Consider the following 21,212-nt stretch of genomic DNA (forward strand, 5'->3'; position numbering starts at 1 on the left):
CGTAATACCTGCTTCACACTGTTACTGAGAAGCTGTAGTGAGAAAGCACGATAGTAAATGCCTGGCACACAGTGAATGCTCTGTTCGAGAAAGGGCTTGCCTCCTATAGGACCACCATTCTGTGCCTGAAGAACAGATACGAGACTAAATGAGGAACCTCTCCTGATAGCTCCACTGAAGTAGAGTCAGTTTTGTGCCTTCTGGTGGTTCTGCGAAGTTTTTGTTCTCCGGAACACAGCCAAGAGGCAGACGTGATTACGAAGACTGTTATCTATTTGTGGGGTGGGATAAAAGCAAAGAGCATGATAAATCCTCCTGACTTATTCCTATTAATTGCAGTCAACGCTGCTAACTAAGGTGGTAGAACCAACAAGTCAGAGTTAGACAGTGACAGAGAGACAGAGAGAAAGGTCTTCCTTCCGTTGGTTCACCCCTCCAAGTGGCCACTACAGTCGGCGCGTTGCAGCGATCCAAAGCCAGGACTCAGGTGCCAGGTGCTTCCTCCTGGTCTCCCATGCGGGTGCAGGGTCCAAGCACTTGGACCATCCTCCACTGCCCTCCTGGGCCACAGCAGAGAGCTGGACTGGAAGAGGAGCAACTGGGACTAGAACCCGGGGTGCCGGCACTGCAGGCGGAGGATTAGCCTAGTGAGCCAAGGCGCCGGCCCCTTACAGAGGGTTTTTAAAACCGGCCGTAATCTCAAATTTTAAAGTGACTCATCCTGTTTCTCCATAGGACTTCCTTTTCAGGAATTTCAAACAGCCATTCTGAACCATCTTTTCCTGAGGTGATTTATTTTTCCTTTGGGCCTGAGTTATTCGTTGGAAGTCCTTTTCTGTCATGTGCTAGAGCAGGAGTCTGCAGGAATTTTCTGAGCTCTTCAGTTAAGTGAACTCAGATTATTTTCATAAAGTAGAAAGCAATGCTATATGGCTTCACTGCCCCATCAGTTATAAGGGTCAAGTAGGTGAAATAAATGGCAAAATGTAAAATTCTTCACAAAGAATAAAGAATCACGCACAGCTAATCTTTTAACAAATATAAACAAATGTCTTTTATCATATTGGCACTTGTATTGATATTCCTACTACAAACTCTGCGTTTTTATATTATATACAAAGACCCACATAATTTTCTATTTGTGTATTTCACTGTTCAAACAGATGTGATAGCAACACAACAGCTGCCAAAGTAACTAAAATATTCCTAAGATCCTATTTATTGTCCTGTAGAAAATGACAGTCTGAAGACCGATAGTATATACAATATTATCTTTAAGTAAAGTTGCTAACGTGGAACTCAATACATACAATATTAAAACAAAGGTATCCCTGTTTAAAGATTCTGATCACAGAGCAGATTCTGAAACAAAGACTCCAACAACTGACAAGTCAATTAGTGACAGGTTAATAAAAACCACCTGAACCTGAATACCCTAAGCAGAGTCAAAGACAAGATCTGCAGAGCATTCACCATATAACCACTTCCAATTATTCATATGGAAACATGGCCTTTAGATGAGAACATTCTGATGCCAAGATGAAGAGGATCTCCACTTCTTTTTTCTTCTAATTTTGAAGCTGCTTCCCTGGACTTTCTAAGTTTTTGCTGTCCTCAGAGGATTCTTGTTTGGCCATTGTTGTATCACTGGTTCCAGAAGCCTCCAGTAGCCTGTCATCACCATCATAGATAATGTCTTCTGGATTTGGAGGTGGAGGGCAGAATTCTTCACCTGGAAAGATCTCCTGAAAAAGTGTTTCGGCTTGCTTGACTGCATGCTCATTTCCCAGGCCACAGTCAGGCCCAGAGCAGACAAAAACATTGGAAGGTAAGCCATTATAGGAGCTTCTGCTGATTCCTGAGGAATCTCTCATGTTAAAATAAAGAGCCCACAAGAGTCTTGGTTTTGTGGACCTTTCCTTTTCCATTTCTGTTTCAGCATAAGGAGTGAATAATTTCTGCGTCACCGGTTCTAGGTCTTCTCGTGCCGTTTTTGAAGATGAACACGTTAGATGTACCAGATACGTGTCTTTCATGCATGTCATAGTTGAAGAACATAATTCTGTGACCCGAACAGAACAAGATTGTGCTTCTACTGGAGGCACTATCAAAATGGAAATCTGATCTGAATTTGTCTTTAGTAGAGACTGATCTGTGATGAGCACTGCCCTTGAGATCTGCTTATACTGCACAGTTGAGCATGTTTCCTCAGAAAGGTAACTATCCTCCATGATAAAATACTTAGCATTTATTCTTTGACCAAAGTGATCTATAATGGCTTTACATCTTCCAGATTCTTTGTCAACTACAAGACATTGTACTTTGTAATGAAGACAATAGATTCCACCAAAAACTGCACACATTCTGCAGAAACACTGGGGGATTTCCCTTGGCCATACACAGGACATAAAAAGGGAGTGTTGCCAAACCGTCCAAGACACTGAAGAAAATTTTTTGTTGCTTTAAGACCATCTAATGTAGTGCATGAGGTTTCTGATGTCATTGCAATTGAATGTAGCACAAAATGTTGGAGGTTGGGGGTTAGTTTTTTAGTTTTCAAGTACTCTGAAAATGAACATTGTTTGAAATCTTGGTATTCATCAGGATGCTGCTCATAGTCTAGACAGAATGTAAGAAATATCATTAGCATCCTCTTTTCAACCATGGTGAGTTCTTTGCTATTAAAGACATCTGCTCTAGAACAAGGAACCTGTTCCACCTTCCCTTCCCGAAATGCAAGGATCCTGGTGACATTTTTAAATTCTGCATAACGACTAACATTTGATTTGATTAAAAGATTAAGGATCCTTGAGAATACAGCAACTTTGACACCAAATCAATATTAAATCTCCTCTCTTCTTTAATTATTTGAGATTAAGTAATCTTATTTCTTTTTTGTTGGTCAGTATTGTCTTCTTTAGGGTTGTTTTCATCTTTATCTCCATCTGAAACTGTGTGTGCAGAAGTTTTGTCTCCACAATACTTTTCTTTCTCCAGTGATTCTTCTATATCAGTTACTTCAAGTGAAATCTGTTTCATTTTTTTGAGTGTGTTTAGCAGACGTTTTGTAGTGAGCAAAGTCTGATGAGTGCCTTTCTTTGGGGAAGGTTGTAGAAATCAGAGGTTCTGTGAGGGTACTAGATGTCGCTGAGGAAGGAATTTTTGGCACAGCACCAACACTGTCCTCCATATCTTGCCTGGTATAACAAAAAACTTCTGTATGTTGGATGCTTTTATCCTTCTTGCAAAGAGGGATGGCTTCTTCTGTTTCATGGATTGAGTCTTGCCATGTAGCAATACTTTCTTCCCCAATGCCACTGTTTTGCTGATACTCATTCAGCCAGGATAGTAATCCAGAAAAGCTGAAACTAGCCCAGTTTCCTCCATAATAACTTCTTGAATCAATATGCAGAACCCTCTGACCACTTCTTGCACATGCAGCTGCAAGGATAGATTCTGGCAAACCTGTCCCTATTACAACCACATCAAACTCTGTGGGGAGACTGTCCACCATCCTAGGAGGAAAACCGTCTGCTGACAACTGCCGATGGAGGAAATGCATGTGAATATGGGCTGAGGGGCTCAGCTGAGATGTGATCGTGCTGAAATGAAGTCTCTCCTTGTGATGTTCCAGCTCATCTCAGAAGCACTGAAGCTGCAGGTCCTAGCTGTTTAACGGTTACCCTTTTAAAGTATTTTTTTTATAAGTCAGCAGCATAAAAACATGATAAAGTACATTTATTCACATCTGAGAATACTAAAATGGATGTGTAGTTTTCATTTCTGCATTTCACCTTAGCAGTAAATGTCAAAATGCATCACATATGCATTTGTGACTGGAACTCTTCTCTGAAAGAAGAAAATTCAAGAAAAAAAAAGAGCATACAATTGAAAACAATCTAAAAGTAATTTCATGCAATAGCAACTATACCATTGGAGCCTGACTTCTTACTTGGATATAAACTTCTACTAAAGCAAGTAATTAAATTCTTTCTCATGTTTTTTAGTCCCTTGAAAATGAACAATGGAGGCCAGTGCCACGGCTCACTTGGCTAATCCTCTGCCTGTGGCATCGGCACCCCGAGTTCTAGTCCCAGTTGGGGCACTGGATTCTGTCCCGGTTGCTCCTCTTCCAGTCCAGCTCTCTGCTGTGGCCAGGGAAGGCAGTGGAGGATGGCCCAGGTGCTTGGGCCCTGCACCTGCATGGGAGACCAGGAGGAAGCACCTGGCTTTGAATCGGCGCAGCGCACCCACCACAGCAGCCATTTGGGGGGTGAACCAATGGAAAGGAAGACCTTTCTCTCTGTCTCTCACTGTCTAACTTTGGCTGTCAAAAAAAAAAAAAAAAAGAAAAGAAAAGAAAATGAACAATGGAGATATAACCCCCCAAATCAGGCAATATAATATAAAGAATGGTCATAATGTTTCACAATAAAGAATAATTAACATAATACAATTTCATAGCTTTTAGAAAATATTTGAATAAAACTATACACAGCTGTAAGCTCAGGCTAAAAGAAATGTGTGCATCCCCTGTATTTATGGGAACAAACAATATACTATGCACAACATCATGATTAGGAATATTTCTGTGACCAGGATAGTTTGTGAGTGATTCCTGAACAGCTAAATAGAAGACCTTTCCATACCCCAACTACCCTTAGGATCTCATGGTAGCAGTTAACAAGTCAGATTATTACAAAAAGGATTATTGATTCAGTTAAATGACTAGCATTTGAAAACATTTAGGTGTGTACAAGAACAGGCATACTGATGGGGAAAATATCTAAAAAATGTGAATCTCCACATGCATGTATGTTTTGTAAGTGTAAAGTATAAAGGAAAGTTGGTTACTGGCTTTGTATATCAAGCATCTTATTATAAGTAACACTTCTAACATTTGAACAGGGTAGCGTTTGCATTTTGCCAGACTGCCTCTGCAATCCCTAATCTCTGTATCCGAAGAAAAAGGTCTTAAGTATCTCCTGCCGAGATGACCCATGTTGTTTGCTATACTTACTTTTCAAAGGGTAGTGAACAAAGGCATAATGCTGGCTAAATGCCACATGCAGAAAAAAGGTGTATGTGATTCCAGGGAATAGCCAGGGGGAAAACAATGAAGAAACTGAAGGGCATAGCCACCTGGAAGTCTTTAACATAAAGCACTACGCACACCACATTGCTAACCTTTCTATCATTCATCAATGCACAGTATCAGTGAGGGTTCTCTGACCTGATTTTTGCTGTCACCAAATCTACTGAAATCTAGATCAATACAAGCTGCATCTTGCTGATGCTAAGATGACTAATTACTCTGAATACTGATAAAATAAGTCATTCTATGGGAACTTATATTAAATTGATTAGGTCACTAACCTCACTGGTCAGTTTAAATGAAATTGATAATCCTCATAGTCCGGTCTAGTCAAGGCCTCTGACTAAAAGATTATTTTCAGCATTCCCTGAGAAGCCATGATCTGAGCACAAAATGCCAGTTGCCTGGTCTACTCATGTAAATACGTTAGTGTGTCTGAATTACTTCTTTGGCCTTCCTCAGTAGGGTGTGAAGATGGAGATAGAACCTATGATGTTACCTGAAAAAGTGTGACCATCTTCTTGGCTTAGAAGGGGACAGAGCTGAGGGTGGGATAAAGCAGGGAAAATACAGATCACAACCACTAATATTAGGCACTTTCTAGCCTACGTATATCAAAAGTCTTATCAAAATACAAAGGAAGTGGGATGGCCTTAAAGAACAAGGAGCTCAAGTACCCCATAACAGAGAAAACCAATGCTGTAGAGATTAACTCAAGTCAATGATCTTCCTATTAAAGAGGGCAGCCTCTCCAAAAGCCTCTGCAGCATTTTTTTTATTTCTACCACACCTTCAGTACTCCATAGCTAGTTGCTTGGTTGGTTGGTTCTTGCTCAGAGATAACTGGGGAAGTGAAGCACCTTTCCTTTCTTCATCCTTAACCCTAATCTAGAAGCACAATCCTTGGAATTCACTCCAGGCAAAGAAATTTTTTATCTTTGCTAAGAACATGTTAAGCTCCACAAAAACCTCATTACTGACCTGTCTTAAATAAGACTCTGATCCTCTTAGCCAGGGTTTTTAACCTCTAATTTAAAAACAGAGGATAAAGTAGAAGCACTAGCTAAATGCCCCCAAGAAACAGAGCAACCTTTAGGTGAAATACCATGTGCTAGTTTCTAGCAGTCTTAGAAAATCATTTCTGATTGGGATGGGGCCCCAGCAAGGATGACAAGGGAGAAGAGACAGGAGGGTGGGGTCTGCAGAGGAAACGTGTGAAGAAGAGGGTGGGTGGCAATGCTTATTAAAAACTCAATACAGTCTTGCTTTCAAACTCTGAGGCACAGATACACAATTTCCCATCATAGAAAAGGTGCTTCACAGAAACAAGAACTTTCATGTCTATGAAAAAAACAACTGTTATCCTCCAAAAGGAGCATCCCCCATACTTTAGACACAGGCTTAAAACAGGTTCTTTAAAGCTTGGCCCTGCCTAAAAAGTTGCCTGGTATTTTTTAATGAAAATAAAAAGTGTAATCACACAGCCATCTACATTACTGCCTACATACAGTGACAGCTATCTCCCCAGGTTTCAAATCTTTGTACAAATGAAATACTCAGACTCATGCTCATTGGAGAGGAAAAGAAAATATTGGAATAAATGTAATCATAGTATCTATGAGATTTCCTTCAAAAAGCAAAAATTAAATCATTATGAATATTTGAGTCTTAAAGGCTTGGAGGCTGATGAGTAAGAAAACTATTTTTGATAATGCTATCAAGACTTTGTGCTCCAAAACCTGCCAAGACAAAAGTCCTAAATTACCAATGGATTTCACGATCAAAACCCCAAATACTAATACCGGATATTCTTTCAAATTTTTCTACAAATGAAACACCTGGAGCACATACACAAAAATAATTGCTTACAAAATCACATCTCTAGGCCGGCACTGCGGCTCACTTGGCTAATCCTCTGCCTGCGGGGCCGGCACCCCGGGTTCCAGTCCCAGTTGGGGCACCGGATTCTGTCCCGGTTGCTCCTCTTCCAGTCCAGCTCTCTGCTGTGGCCTGGGAAGGCAGTGGAGGATGGCCCAGGTGCTTGGGCCCTGCACCTGCATGGGAGACCAGGAGGAAGCACCTGGCTCCTGGCTTCGGATCGGCCGTAGCGGCCATTTGGGGGGTGAACCAACGAAAAAAGGAAGACTTTTCTGTCTGTCTCTCTCTCTCTCTCACTAACTTCTGTCTGTCTCTCTCTCTCTCTCACTAACTCTGCCTATCAAAAAAAAAAAAAAAATCACATCTTCAGTATTCTGCAGGGCTGGTCCTCCTTCAAAACGTCATATCTGAGAGAGATGCAAATCTTCCGTAATGACTAAATTGTAAAAATAAATCTTCGACGAACAATCAAGTTCTACTTTAATGAAATCTCTTGGCTGCACAGCTAAGTCTGTGTGCCCTGGAGCTGGGATTCTCTGAGCCATTCATTTGTAATCTCATCTTAGGTTTTGTGTCCCATAAGGAACAAGCAGTTAAGAGCAACTCAGAGGGCACATGTCCATTTGCATTCTGAATGAAAACCTCACTGCCTAGGAAGCATTCAAAGGTTTGCAACTGCTAATAAGCCAAAAGTAAACCATTCACACAGCGCTGCTACTTCAGTTGTCTGCCTCTCTCCGTGGGAAAACAAATAAAATTATGAATTAAAGCTCTTCTCGTCTCCTCTACAACTTTCCTGAGTTAATCACTTTTTCTTCACTCTCTCGACTCCGCAGGCCCTCGTTCTCTCCCCACAGTGTGCACCCTGCTGAATTCCATCAGGAGATGGAAACAGAAATAGCGGGCAGACGGGCTTGCCCGCGGCCGAAGGCTTACTTACCCATGGGCTGCAGCCGAAAGCGGGGCAGGGGTCCCGGTCAGCGTGGGGAGTGGGGGTGGGGGGGGGTGGGCCGGGCAGCCGAGGCCACAGGGAGCGAGCGGAGGGAAGAGCCCAGGAGAGGGGAGGCGAGCCGTGCAGCAGGGGCCGGGGCAGGGGCACTGAGGCCGGCGGAACCCGGCGGCGGGGCAAGGCGAGGAGCGGGAAGCAGCAACTCACCGCAGAGGCTGCTGCTCAACCCGTCCCACGCGCAGCCCACGGTGTCCCACACCCAGCCGTTCCTGAGGCAGGACACGAAGGTGAAGGTGACTCCGAAGACGGACCCCAGCAGGTCGCTGAGGCTGATGTTGACCAGGAAGAGATGCGTGGGCGTGCGGAGCCGCTGGAACCTGTAGTAGAGGACCAGCACCAGCAGGTTGCTGCCGACGCCCAGCAGCCCGATGGAGCCGAGCAGCAGCGCCAGGCGCTCGTAGGCGCTCGGACTGAAGAGCGGCGCGGGGCTCAGCGCACCGGCCGGCGCCGGCCCCTCAGCGCCCGCGGCCCCGCGGCCCCGCCGCCCGCCCAGTAGCCCTGTTCGCCGCTGCGGTTCCCCGAGTACATGGCCCGGCGCCGGCTCGCTCGGCAGGTGGCGCGCTCCGCACCGGGTGGGGCTTCGCCTGCCCGCTCGCTCCGGCCACCGCACTGGGAGCGGCGTCCGCCCCGCGCGCGCCGGCGCCGCCCTCCCCCCGCCCCTTCCGCTCAGCGCAGCCCGCAGCCACGCCCCCAGGCGCGCGCGCTCGCAGGCTGCCCGCTCTTATGAGAGAATGTGTCGCAGTGGCCAGGCGAAGGAAGCCTGGCACCTCTGAAAGTTTCAGGAGAAGCAAGGAACTGGCATTAGAGTGGCATGGAGGTTGAGCCCCTGACTGGACACCAAGACCGGCAGCTTTCTCCTTTCTGCCCCGGTCTGAGTGGCGGTAGATCTGCCCTGTTCTCATGGCCTGTGGAAGCCCTTCACCGGCAGTGACTACGTGGGCTGTGCATCAACCTAAGTCTAGCAGGTATGAAATCGGACAAGACCCCCTAAAATTTATACAAAAATGTGGGATGCCACATATGCGACCGGAATTTGGGGTGCCATACGATTTCACCACGTGCTTATTAATAGAGCCCCAATATTAACAAGCCTGAGAGGTTCTTGTTAGCCGTCACAAAACACACCGAACACCGGAGTAAGGGAAAGAGTTTATTGGAGAAAACCCAGCAGGCTGGAGGGAAGGGGCCAAGAGGGAAAAGGAGAGTAGGAGACTGTAAGAGAGACAGAGAGGAGAGAGAAGAGAGACGAGAGGAGGAGAGGAGCCAAGAGAGAGAGCCAAGAGAAAAAAGAGAAGCCAAGAGAGGAGAGCGAGCAGGAAAGAAGAATCAAGAGAGAAGAAAGAAGCCAAGAGAGCAGGAGAGAAGCCAAGAGGGAAGGACCAAGAGAGCACGTGTTCAGGAACAGGCCCTTTTAAAACCTTGCCCGAGGGCGGGCAGGGAAGCAGGAGCAGCGAATCCTATCAGGTTGGGGGTAGAGCTTGGCACAAGTAGTTTGGGCCATGTGGCTCCTGGCTTTCAGCAATGGCAGTGGGGGCTAGAGCTTGGGATGTAAATCAGGGTATAGATCATGCCATAGATAAAACTGCGCCAGTTTCCTAGCAGTTCTTGCCTAATATTTAGAGAATTCTAAATACTGGCACAGATAAACGAGGCAGCATGGAACATTTGAAGTCTTTATTTAGTGACAAAGATGCATAGGAGAGTGAGAGCTTTATTGAGAGAGGTAAATCTGGGTTCATACTGAGCACCAGGAACCAGCCACGTGGAGAAGCATCTAGGCCAGGAAGCCTGGAGGCGCGGGGCTACAGTAAGCCCCCTCCTGGCAAGAGGCCAGGGAAGAAGAGAAGGGCAGGACATACCATGTCCCAGGCTTTTAACCCACTTCCAAAGGGGAGTGGTTAATTAACTGATTGGCTGGTGGGTACCCCGGTGTGGCCAGGTAGAGGCATGAAATCACACAGGGGTGTGGTGAAGGTATCAGGTAGGGCATGAGGTCACACATGGGCATGGCGAAGGTGTGGTCTTCCAGGTCACAAACCTAATCGATTTTAACCTATATGCCTGCCTACTTCAGGTATAGGGCAGTAGGTGCTATATTTAGAACACACATTTTCTGCTAGGCTTTTGCCCCAGTAGTGATGAAAATATAGTACAAATCAAATATAGATTGTGAACGTGATCACATTCTGCAAGGGCTGCTTTTGTCTTTGTGACTGCACGGTCCATACCAAGGCCTCACAGGAGGATAGCAATCCTGAGTCACACTGCAGGCTGTCCTGGGCACCTGTGACTGGCACAGAGTGGAAGCTGAAGGAGTTGCTCTCCGTGAGGGTGTTTACACCTCACACCTCTGTTCAAAAGATCAATAAAGTGTGACTGGGGTTTTAATGAATCCCCTTCCCACATTCCCAGGGGATGGATGGGCTAGCCAGTCAATTCTTCATCCTTGCATTGGGCAACAGCTGAAGGGCGATGTGCTATGCCTGCAAAACTTTGATTTTCTTTTGACACTTCTAATCTGGACTTGCTATCTATGAGACTGTCTAGCCTGCCCATATATATATATATATATATATATATATATATATCTTTTAGATTTATGCAACCATTTCACAAGTTCTATATGTTTAAGGTCCACTGTATTTTCAGCATAGTGCCTAGACTATAGGAAATTCTCAATAAATATTTTCTGAAGGAATGAATAAAGGACTCACTATATTTCTTTCTAGAGTATTCATTTCATCTTTGGTGCTGAGTCCCTGCCCTCATAAAGCTTACATTCTGGTGGTGTTAGCTGGGCAGACAATAATCAAATGAGTACATACAAAGGGTATCAGATGCTGATAAGTTCCACAAAGAAACAGAAGGCAGTAAGGACTGTACTGTGTATTGCAGGCACAGCATACATGTACGGAGAGGACTGTATTTAGCACACCTTGGAGGAACAAGGAAGCCTGCGTGTTTGGGGCAGAATAGGAATTAGGAAGTGAGGTCAGATGTGCTTGAGTGGGGATTAGCCAACCATGCAGGGCCTAGCCCATTTTCATAAAAGGACTTTGGCTTGTCCTCTATCACAGTGAAGTCCAGGGCAGTGCCCATGCAAGGGCAATAACAGAACTGAAGGAAAAGGAGTAAGAGGCTCTTGGCAAATGTTAAGAATTTTGATACAGTTATTTTTACAATACTGTGTTAAAGATATTTATTAAATGCCATTTATTAAATGGGAAAAATAGGCAATGATACCACATACATGATTTCCTTTTTTAATAGTGAAGTATGTTTCACTTCAGTTTCATAATTTTACAAGGATAGGATAATGGCAAAATACAACAAGTAGAAAAGCCAGTGAAGTACTGGCATGAGGAACACCATGCAGACCAATGGAATAGAACAGACAGTCATTATATAAGCCCTCACATTTGGTTAATTGATTTTCAACAAGCATGCCAAGACCATTCAGTGCAGATAAGACAGGCTTCCACAAATGCTGGGAAACTGTATATCCACCTAACAAAGCATGAAGTTGGATCCTCAAAATAGATGACAGACCTAAGTGCAGGAACTAAATGTATAAGATCATAAATTATATGAGCACAGACAACAAGAGAAAATATATAGACCTGATCAAAATTAAAACCTGCTGTGCATCAAAGAACACTTTCAAAAAAGTGAAAAGATAACCCACAAAACAGGAGAAATATTTGCAAATCTTTTATCTTATAAAGGCCTAATATCCACAATATATATAAAAAAAAAAACTCCTACTAAACAACAACAAAAATCTCCATAACCTAATTCAAAAGTGGGCAAAAGATTTGAGCAGACAGTTCCCCAAAGATATGCAAATGGTCAGTAAGCACTTGAGGGACCATCATTGTGGTCCAGCAAGTTAAGACACCTCTTGTGAGGCTGGCATACCATGTCAGGGTGCCAGTTCCTGTCCCAGCTCCTCTACTTCTGATCTAGATTCCTGCTAATGTGCCTTGGAAGAGAGCAGATGGTGGCTCAATGCTTGGGACCCTGAAACTCATGTGAGACCTGGATGTGGTTCCTGGCTCCTACTTTAGCCTGGCCCCACCCTGGCTATTGCAGCCATTTGAGAAGTGAATCAGGAGATGGAAGATTTTTCTCCATCTTCCCCTCCCCCCCTGTTGTTCTTGCCATTCACAAAAATAAATCTTTTAAAAAAATAAGCACCTGAAAAAAAGTTCAACATCATCAGCCAGCAGGACAGTGAAAATCAAAACCAAAAGAAATACTGTTTCATACCTACTAGAATGGCCAGGAAAACAAATGGCACAGAAAATAAGTGTGGACAAAGAAATTTAAACACTGGGAAACTGCTGGTAGGAATGTAAAATGGTACAGCTACTGTGGAAAACAGTTTGACAGTTCTGGAAAATGTTAAATGTAATTACCATATGATCCAGCAATTTCATTCCCAACTACATACCCCAAAGAAGTAGACATAGGGACCTAGACTGTATACCAATGTTCATAGCAGCATTATTCACAATAACTGAAAGTTGGAGATAACTCAAATGTCCATCAACAAGTGAATGGTATATGCACATGATGAACTATTTTTAGCAACAGCAAGGAATTAAATTCTGGAACATGTTACAGCATGGATGAACTTTGAAAACATTAGCCTAAGTGAAATAAATGACACAAATACCAAATATTTATAATTCCACTTATAAGTGATATGTAGAGTAGCCAAATTTATAAAGATGGGAAGTAGGATGCCGGTTACCAGAGGCTGGAGGAAGAGGCAATGAGGAGTTAGTGTTTAATGAGTACAGAGTTTCTGCTAGGATGATGAAAAAGTCCTGGAAATGGATAGTAGTGATAGTTGCACAACATTGTGTGTGTCTTAATGCCTCTGAATTGTGCACTTAAAATTCATTCAAATGGTAAATTTTGTTACAGATGTGTTATCACAATTTAAAAAAACAAGAAAAGGAAGGAGTGGAGGAGAAAGCATGTGGAAATTGTGTTTGTGCCTCACACTCTCAGAGTAGAAGGAAACTAATGTAATCACTTATTGAGCAAGTTAGACTCAGTATAGTACAAGCAAAAAGTAAGTTTGCTTTCTCCCACTACTCATTTCAGATGTCTTTTTTTAATTTGTTTATTTTTTTGACAGGCAGAGCTAGACAATGAGAGACAGAGAGAAAGGTCTTCCTTTTTCCATTGGTTCACCCCCCAGATGGCCCCTATGGCCGGCCGATCCGAAGCCAGGAGCCAGGTGCTTCCTCCTGGTCGCCGATGCGGGTGCAGGGCCCAAGCACTTGGGCCATCCTCCACTGCCTTCCCAGGCCACAGCAGAGAGCTGGACTGGAAGAGGAGCAACCGGGACAAAATCCAGCGTCCCAACCAGGACTAGAAGCCAGGGTGCTGGTGCTGTAGGCAGAGGATTAGCCAAGTGAGCCATGGTGCTGGCCTCAGATGTCTTATTTCTATTTGTTCTTTCCTGTCCTTTGATTAAACTTTGACAAGTCCCAAAGCTTTTCTGATCACTATCAGTTAAGTTCAGAATGTTGTCATATGAAATATTAAAACCCATGTAAAACTCATTTGTTCACCCTCCAAAATCGGATCTGCTTCAGGCCTAGAGAATTTCTGTAGGATGCAAGTGAGGAAGACAAGTTACTTCTCCCATTTCCTTGATCCACTACTTGCAAATACTGCTATTGCTCCTCCAGATTTGAAGGAAAAATCCTTCCCTCATTGGTAAAATTGTCCTCTGATGTTTGTGCTTTCTGATTGTATTGAATTTTAAATGTTGCTTGTCTCTTTTATGGTGATTTGTGCATTCTTTAGAAAACCTGTGTTCCCTGAAACCTTTCTTGCAGGCCTCCCTAGATAGGGTTAATGACTTCATCAACTGGCTCTTTGGTGCTCCCTTTCAGACCCTGCTTAGGGCTGCTAACAACAGGGCCAACCTTCATCCATCCAAGTATTAACCAGGGCCGACCCTGCTTACAAGATCAGATGAGATCAGGGGCATTTAGGGTGGTATGGCCATAGACAGAGGATGTCTTCTCAGCAGGACCCTTCCCAAAATGATGTAGTATGTCTCTTCTACACAGTCCAGTATGTGATACACTAGAAATTCCTTGCTCCACCAAATTCAGCAAGTGGTTTTCTATAGACAGCTGGCCAGCCTCATTTTCTCCCCCTCAGTGTCCTTGGGTAGAAAAAGTGGAGAGAAGTCATGGTTCCTCCACTACTCTGATAACTCTAAGGAAGAACTGATCCAGGGTCTTCCCAAGTGCCTGATGAATTCCTTGCCTTCTCCTAAGCAGTTTGGAGGTGAGGATAGGCCAAACTATGCAGAGCAGGCTTCCAGTTCCTCCTGTGAGTGCTACCCAGCACTGCCCTTTAAGGTAGGGGAATTCTTCAAATCTTTTGTATTGTAAGGCCACTCCCAAAGCAGAAAGAGGGTCATTGTAATAACAAAACTCTTCAAAAAGTCCACAGAAAAATGCATATTCTGATGCATATTCTGGAAAAACTATGCAGAAATTTCATTTTTTTTGCAAATGAAGTTTATGGTTTAATTCAATTTTTTTCCATAAACTTTTTGAAGTATCCTCATATCCTTCTACATTGGAGCAGAAAATCATTATCATTTCTATGTTTCAAGAAAGTTCTTTGCAAAGCTTGAGGGAAGAAATAATGCAGGTGGGTATTATCTGACATTCTTGTTTGGAATAATTGGTAACCCCTAGCCTTCTGTGTCCTCCATGTGTCAGTGGAGAGGGAATATCAACCTTTACTCAATCAAATAATCTTCTTTCTAGGACTAGGAAGACATCCTTCCCTGGCCTCTCCACCCTTGGTCCCTGGTGACAAGCAGAAAAGCCTTTCCAGAAAATCCTTCCAAACATAGCTGCACCTTTTCTTGCCTTAGGAAATGTAATTCAGTGAATGTAATTGAACTGAAAAGAGAAAAGACAGTCTAACATGCCTTCATGTTCCGAATGGGGATCAGCTTCATGTGTAAACAGTGTACTTGTCCACATTTCCTCTCCCTGCCACTCTCCCTCAAATACATACATTTGTTTTGAAAGTGAAATCTCATTTGTACCTTGCCATTAAAAATACAGTTTAGGTGACCAAGGGGTTAAGAAAGAGTGGATATTCAGTTGCTTAAAGAAACTGGTTAGTGAATTTATGGCTAATTTAAATATATATATGTGTATATACATATATATATGTGTGTGTGTATATATATATATAATGGGGCCCACCTTGTGGTACAGCTGGTTAAACCACTGTTTGCTATACTGGCATCACATAACAGATGATCTCATGAGCCAGGCTCAAGTCTCAGATGATCCACTATCTGGTACAGCTCCTTGCTATTGTGCCTAGGGAAGCAGCAGAAGATGGCCAAGCATTTGGGTTACTGACATCCATGTGGAACACCAGGATGAAGTTCCTGGTTTTGTTGTACTTGAGCAAGTGCAAACAAAGGAACTCCACACATTGATAAAATTTGATGGTCCTTTATTGCCGGCGGTGGAGAGTGGGCTCATGCCCTAAAGAACTCTCAACCCTGAAGCCCAATGCAACAGGGTTTATAAAGGCAAAAACCACAAAATCGGGAGGGGAATTCATGGTTGCTAGGAACAGGGGTCAAGCTGACCTAAAACCTATGCGAACCTAGTATCATTATAATCTTGACAATACCAGTTACAATCTTAAAAATTCCAATTATAATCTTGACATTATCCAGATATTGGTTTTAATCATATGTAGGACATAGAATAATTACATTTTTATCATTAACCCAGGTGTAGCCTATCCACTTCCAAGCTTGAGTGATCATGCTAGGGGGTTTCTATGCTCTGCCAAGTGTGATGTAGTGGACTGCTATTGTTCAACTGTTTTAGATCATAGTTTCAGACCAGAGTCTCATGGTGTGTGTGTGGGGGGGGGCACCTTCCCAGAATGGAGTCTCAAGTACTCCAAAATGGAGTCCCTACTGTCAAGGTGTTACTTCAGTTTCAGTCTGGCCCAGCTCTTGCCATAGTAGCCATTTGTGTAGTGTGGTAGTGTGTTAGTCTCTCTCCCCCTCTCATGTCTCCCTCTGTCACTCTTTCAAATAAAAAAATCACATTTATATCTCATATAGATATATGTATAAATGTATATATCTATATCTATATCTGTCTATACCAACACGCACGATAGTGATAGTTTGGTACACTGGGGACAAACAGAACATATATATTTACTGAGGGGGGGAAATTTAAAAAAAATTTTTAATGAAGGATCAGGAGTTAGCATAGCTTATTGTCAGCCACAAAAGCTAATCAAATAGAACCCTTGTAACATCAAGACTAGAAGCAAAAGGACAATAAGATATCTTAAAGATATTGAAGGAAAACATTTTCCAAACTATGATTCTACACAATTAAATATTGAACAAATACAGAAAAAGATCAGGATATTTTCAGACCTGCAACCATCAAAAATTTTTTTCCCAGGCACTATTTCTGGATGTGAGCCACCAAAATTAGGGAATGGACCATGGAAAAGAAGGTCATAGCATATAGTCTTGAAGTGAAAGGAATTCCCAAAATGAAGGCAAAGGGAGATGGTTTCAGTCAAGACTGTATGAATATGACTCAAGACAGACATGTGGATCAATGTTGTTACCAAGATGCCTTCTGCTCACATATCTTTTTATCTTAAAGAATGCCTGAGTGAGGCTGGCCCAGATTTTTAGCAGGACTTTGTCATCCAAGGCCATATATTTTTGAAGCTCTCACCCATCTCTCTGTGCCCTGCCACATGCATCAGCTGAGAATATGCATTTTATTCCAGAGGAATTTTGTATTGACTTATCCTTAGAATTTGAGTTGGCCATGTTGGACTCAAAAACAGAAGATACATGGTAACATATTGGCCCAACAGGATTTCTACCTGGTGACTGATAGCTGACTTATATGATGAACTAGCTGAGGACCCAACCATGAGCCTTGTGTTATAGTCTAGCCTGCTGACATCCACATATGGGCTTGCATATTATTCATTGAACCTAAAGCCAAACTAGCTCAGAGAAACCATGCTACCTATTTCTTCCTAGAGTCTTCCTCTGACAGCCAGTGTGTTTCCTTGTCACCATTCACAACCATTTACATGTAACAAGTAATTAACAAAAATAAAATATTTGAGAAAAATGATGGAAAATATGAAAGAAAAAAATAATTCTTATGAGGTATATTAGAAACATAAGGACAAGTTTATTAAAATTTAAATAATGTGCATGGTTCTACTGAAACTGCAAAATTATCAAAGTATGTGACCTGAGTTTAAAAGGCAATTTTCTGAAATTAATATTTATTAAAGATTCACTTATTTTTATTTGAAGGGCAGAGTTACAAAGAGGCAGAGGCATGGAGAGAGAAAGAGGCAGAGAGAAGTCAGTCTTCCATCCACTAGTTCACTCCCCAGATGGCCACAATGGCCAGAGCTGGGCCAATCTAGAGCCAGGAGCCAGGAGTTCTTCCAGGTCTCCCATGTGGGTCCAGGGGACGAAAGACTTGGACCATCTTACCACTGCTTTCCCAGGCCAGAGCAGAGAGCCAGATCAGAAGTGGAGCAGCTGGGACTCAAAACGGTGTCCATATGGATGCCAGCATTGCAGGTGGTGGCTTTACCTGTTATACCTCAGTACCAGCCCCAAAATTAATATTTTTAAGATTTTGAGAACACAGGTAATTTCTTTTTGTTCTTTAAATTTGCAGCCATTGGGGGCAGTGTTGTGTATTAAACCACAGCTTGCGACACCAACATCCATTTCAAGAGCGTCAGTTCAAATTCCAGCTAATCTGCTTCCGACCCAGCCATCCTGCTAGTGTGCTTCAGAAGGCAGCAGGAGATGGCCCAATTGCCTGGGCCCATGGCATCCATTTGGGATCCCAGGATGGAGTTCCTTGACTCCTGGCTTCAGCCTATGCAGACCTGACTTTTGTGGCCATTTGAGGAGTGAACCAGGAAATAGAGGATCTCTCTCTTTCAAGTAAATAAATCTTTAAAAATTTTTGTGCATGTATAAGTTTTGCAATTGAGAAAATATAAGTACAGATGCATCCTATAGCTTTATAGATGGCCATAGGAGCTTCGAATTACTCCAGAATGCATTTTTAAGATGTTTCCAAAAGCTGTTATGATAACATGTGCTTATACCTACCCCCCATTCTCTTTTTCTCTCTTTAAATGCTTATTTATTTATGTCTACTTGAAAGGCAGGACAACAGAGAGAGAGAAAGGGATGGAGAGAGACCTGGTTCACTCCCCAAATGCCCTCAACAAGCAGGGCTGGGTCAAGCCAAAGCCAGGAGCCAGGAACTCTATCTGGGTCTCCATGTGGGTGGCAGGGACCCAAGCACTTGAGACATTGCCTGTGACATCCCAGGATGCGTTTTCAGGAAGTTGAATTGGAAGCAGCAAAGCCAGGACTCTAACTGGCACTCCAAAATGGGATATAGGCATCCTAAGCGGAGGCTTAACTAGTGCAACTCAATGCCTACCTCCTCTTACCCTTTCTTTACCTCACCATTCCACCAATAGCTTTCCTCAAGGTATCTATTATCATTCCAATCATTAATTTTCAAGTCCTCACTTATGTAGACTATCAGCAGCAGTATTTGGCATAGTTGACTGCTCCTTCTGCTACTTTAATGCTAATCTGTAAACTTTTCAGAAGGTAGCTCCAAAATACAATATCTCGTTAATACCAATTTTATAATATGAATGCTTGTATCCCACTGCAGATTCATATTTTGAAACCTAATTCCCAAGATGATGGTATTAAGTGATGGAACCTTTGGAAAGTAATTAGGTCATGAGGGTTCCACCTCATGAATGGGATTAGTGTCCTTACAGTAGAAGCTTAGAAGCTTGAGGGATACTCTTTTTAAAGATTTATTTATTTATTTGAAAGGCAGAGTTACAGAGAGGCAGAGGCAGAGGCAGAGGCAGAGAGAGAGAGAGAGAGAGAGAGAGAGGTCTTCCAGGTATCTGCTGGTTCATTCCCCAGATGGCCACAATGGCCAGAGTTGTGCTGATCCAAATCCAGGAGCCATGAGCTTTTTGTGAGTCTCCCACCCCAGTGCAGGGACCCAAGCACTTGGACCACCTTCTACTGCTTTTCCAGGTCATAGCAGAGAGCTGGATTGGAAGTGGAGTAGCCAGGATATGAACTTATACCCATGTGGGATGCCAGCACTGCAGGTGGAGGCTTTACCTGATACACCACAGTGCCGGTCTCTGGGGAATACTCTTTACCCCTTTCCCCATGTGAGGACACTTGAAGACATCATCTATGAGGAATGAGCCCTCACCAGATGCTGAATCTGCTACAGCCTCTATGTTGGACTTCTTATCCTCCAGAAATAGAGAAGGTATTTTGTTCACTGCTTTATCCTTAGTGCCTAAAACAACTCCTAGTATGAATTTGGTGTTCAATAAATATTTGTAGAATGGGTGAGTGAACAAAAGAATGCATGCATTAGAATTGGGAATGGTGGTCTTTCAGATGTCCACATCGCTTTGGGTTTCTGCCCAGGTGTTTTCCTATTGATGTGAAGGAATTCACCTTTCCTGGGCCCCCCACAACATACACAGTTTTATATTCTTTCTTCAGAATGTTTGCAACCTTTGGATATATTAGTTGCTTTTTCATTTGTTTGTCTTCTCCATTAAGATTATAAGTTCAGATATCAATGCACAGTACTTTCTAATGATTCAAAGGAAAAAGAGAAGGAAAAAATGGGGTTAGGAGATTTTCTGTCTATAAAATGTTAAATGGGGAGTTGCTTTCTAACTCCATAGCTTGCCAGAGGTAGGTGCAAAGGAGACTGGGACGGGAGGTGCCCACTTGCCATCTATTTCACCTCTCCATGCCAGGCCTTACAGGATGTTTTAAAAGACGGACTACCATGGAGTAGAATTTTTATCTGGGCTGGCATTGTGGCACAATGGGTTAAGCCACTACTTGTGATACCAGCAACCCATATGAGTAGCTGGTTTGGATCCTGGCTGTTCCACTTCCAAACCAATTCTCTGCTAGTGTGCCAGGCAAGGCAGTGGTAGATGGCCCTATGTGGTAGTAGGCCACCACATAGGAGGCCTAGATGGAATGCCTGGCTCCTGGCTTTGACCTGGTCCATCCCCCATCATTGTGGTCATTTGGGGAATGAACCAGCACAAGGAAGATCTCTCTCACTCCTTCTCTCTAATTCTGCCTTTCAAAAAAACCCCTTTTTTATTTAAAAAACAAACAAACCCGTTTTCCAACTAACCTAAACCACAAGAAGTTAACTTAATGCTAATAAAGCCCATCAGAAGTTGAAGATTGGAAAATCTGAGTCAACAGCAATTGGACTAAATGGGACCAGAGATTGCAATTAGAGAGATACAGAAAGACTTCTTGTTCAGCCAACACCTTCAATTACAAAACTTTCCCTTCAATCAGGAACTACTCCTTCTTTATCCTTTGCTCCATTATTTTAACTGAAGGACAATGCATAAAGAGCATTTGTATTCTCTATGACCTTAAAAAATGTCTTCATTTATGCTTGAAATGACAGGTGCTGAAAAACATGTTTTTTTAAAAAAGATTTATTTCTTTGAAAGTCAGAGTTACACACACGGGGGGGGGGGTCTTCCATCTGATGGTTCACTCGCCAGGTCTTGAACTGTCGCCCATGTGGGATACCAGCGCTTCAGGCCAGGGCGTTAACCCACTGCGCCACAGCGCCAGCCCCAGACATGTTCATTTTTGGAAGTTAGTTTGCACATCCAGTACAGCTATAAGAATGGGTGTGAGCTCTACTCTGTAGAATCTTGAGGGGCAAAAACGCTTGAGGTGAGAAAAGATATGGGAGGGAGAAAGTAGTGCTCAATTTCCCATCTTGGTCTTTATTCACCCCTCACCCTTGTTAAGAAATGCACACACAAAACAATCTGTGGGGAAACCTCAGTTTCCTTGTGAACAAAAGTCAGCTGTACAGAGCCATTATGATGCAACGAGGAACACTAGGATTCTTCCTGCCGTGTTTGCCTTTATGACATGTGTTAGAACCAAGTCCCTTTTAACATTCTGGTGGCCAAAACTAAGACAGCCTGGAGGCAATGTAACAACTGGAAGTTTTTCCATGTTGGCAAATTTGCAGTGCTTTGTGCAGAAATAAGATTCTCTTTATCTCA

The 21,212-nt window shown here is 43.1% G+C and overlaps 1 protein-coding gene and 1 pseudogene across 1 annotated transcript; both read right to left on the reverse strand.

The window, feature by feature from the left end:
• Window positions 1–930: 930 nt before the first annotated feature.
• On the reverse strand, window positions 931–3,562 carry LOC133773802 (rab proteins geranylgeranyltransferase component A 2-like). The gene is given in 4 exon segments (XM_062211386.1): window positions 931–2,386; window positions 2,389–2,799; window positions 2,802–3,034; window positions 3,036–3,562. Coding segments are annotated over 4 exon segments (1,989 nt in total). The 3' UTR covers window positions 931–1,568.
• Window positions 3,563–3,760: 198 nt separating this feature from the next.
• On the reverse strand, window positions 3,761–8,510 carry LOC133773803 (opsin-3-like; annotated as a pseudogene).
• Window positions 8,511–21,212: the final 12,702 nt, after the last annotated feature.

The sequence above is a fragment of the Lepus europaeus genome, chromosome 14 (genome assembly GCF_033115175.1).
Source record: "Lepus europaeus isolate LE1 chromosome 14, mLepTim1.pri, whole genome shotgun sequence".
Taxonomy (NCBI): Eukaryota; Metazoa; Chordata; class Mammalia; order Lagomorpha; family Leporidae; genus Lepus; species Lepus europaeus.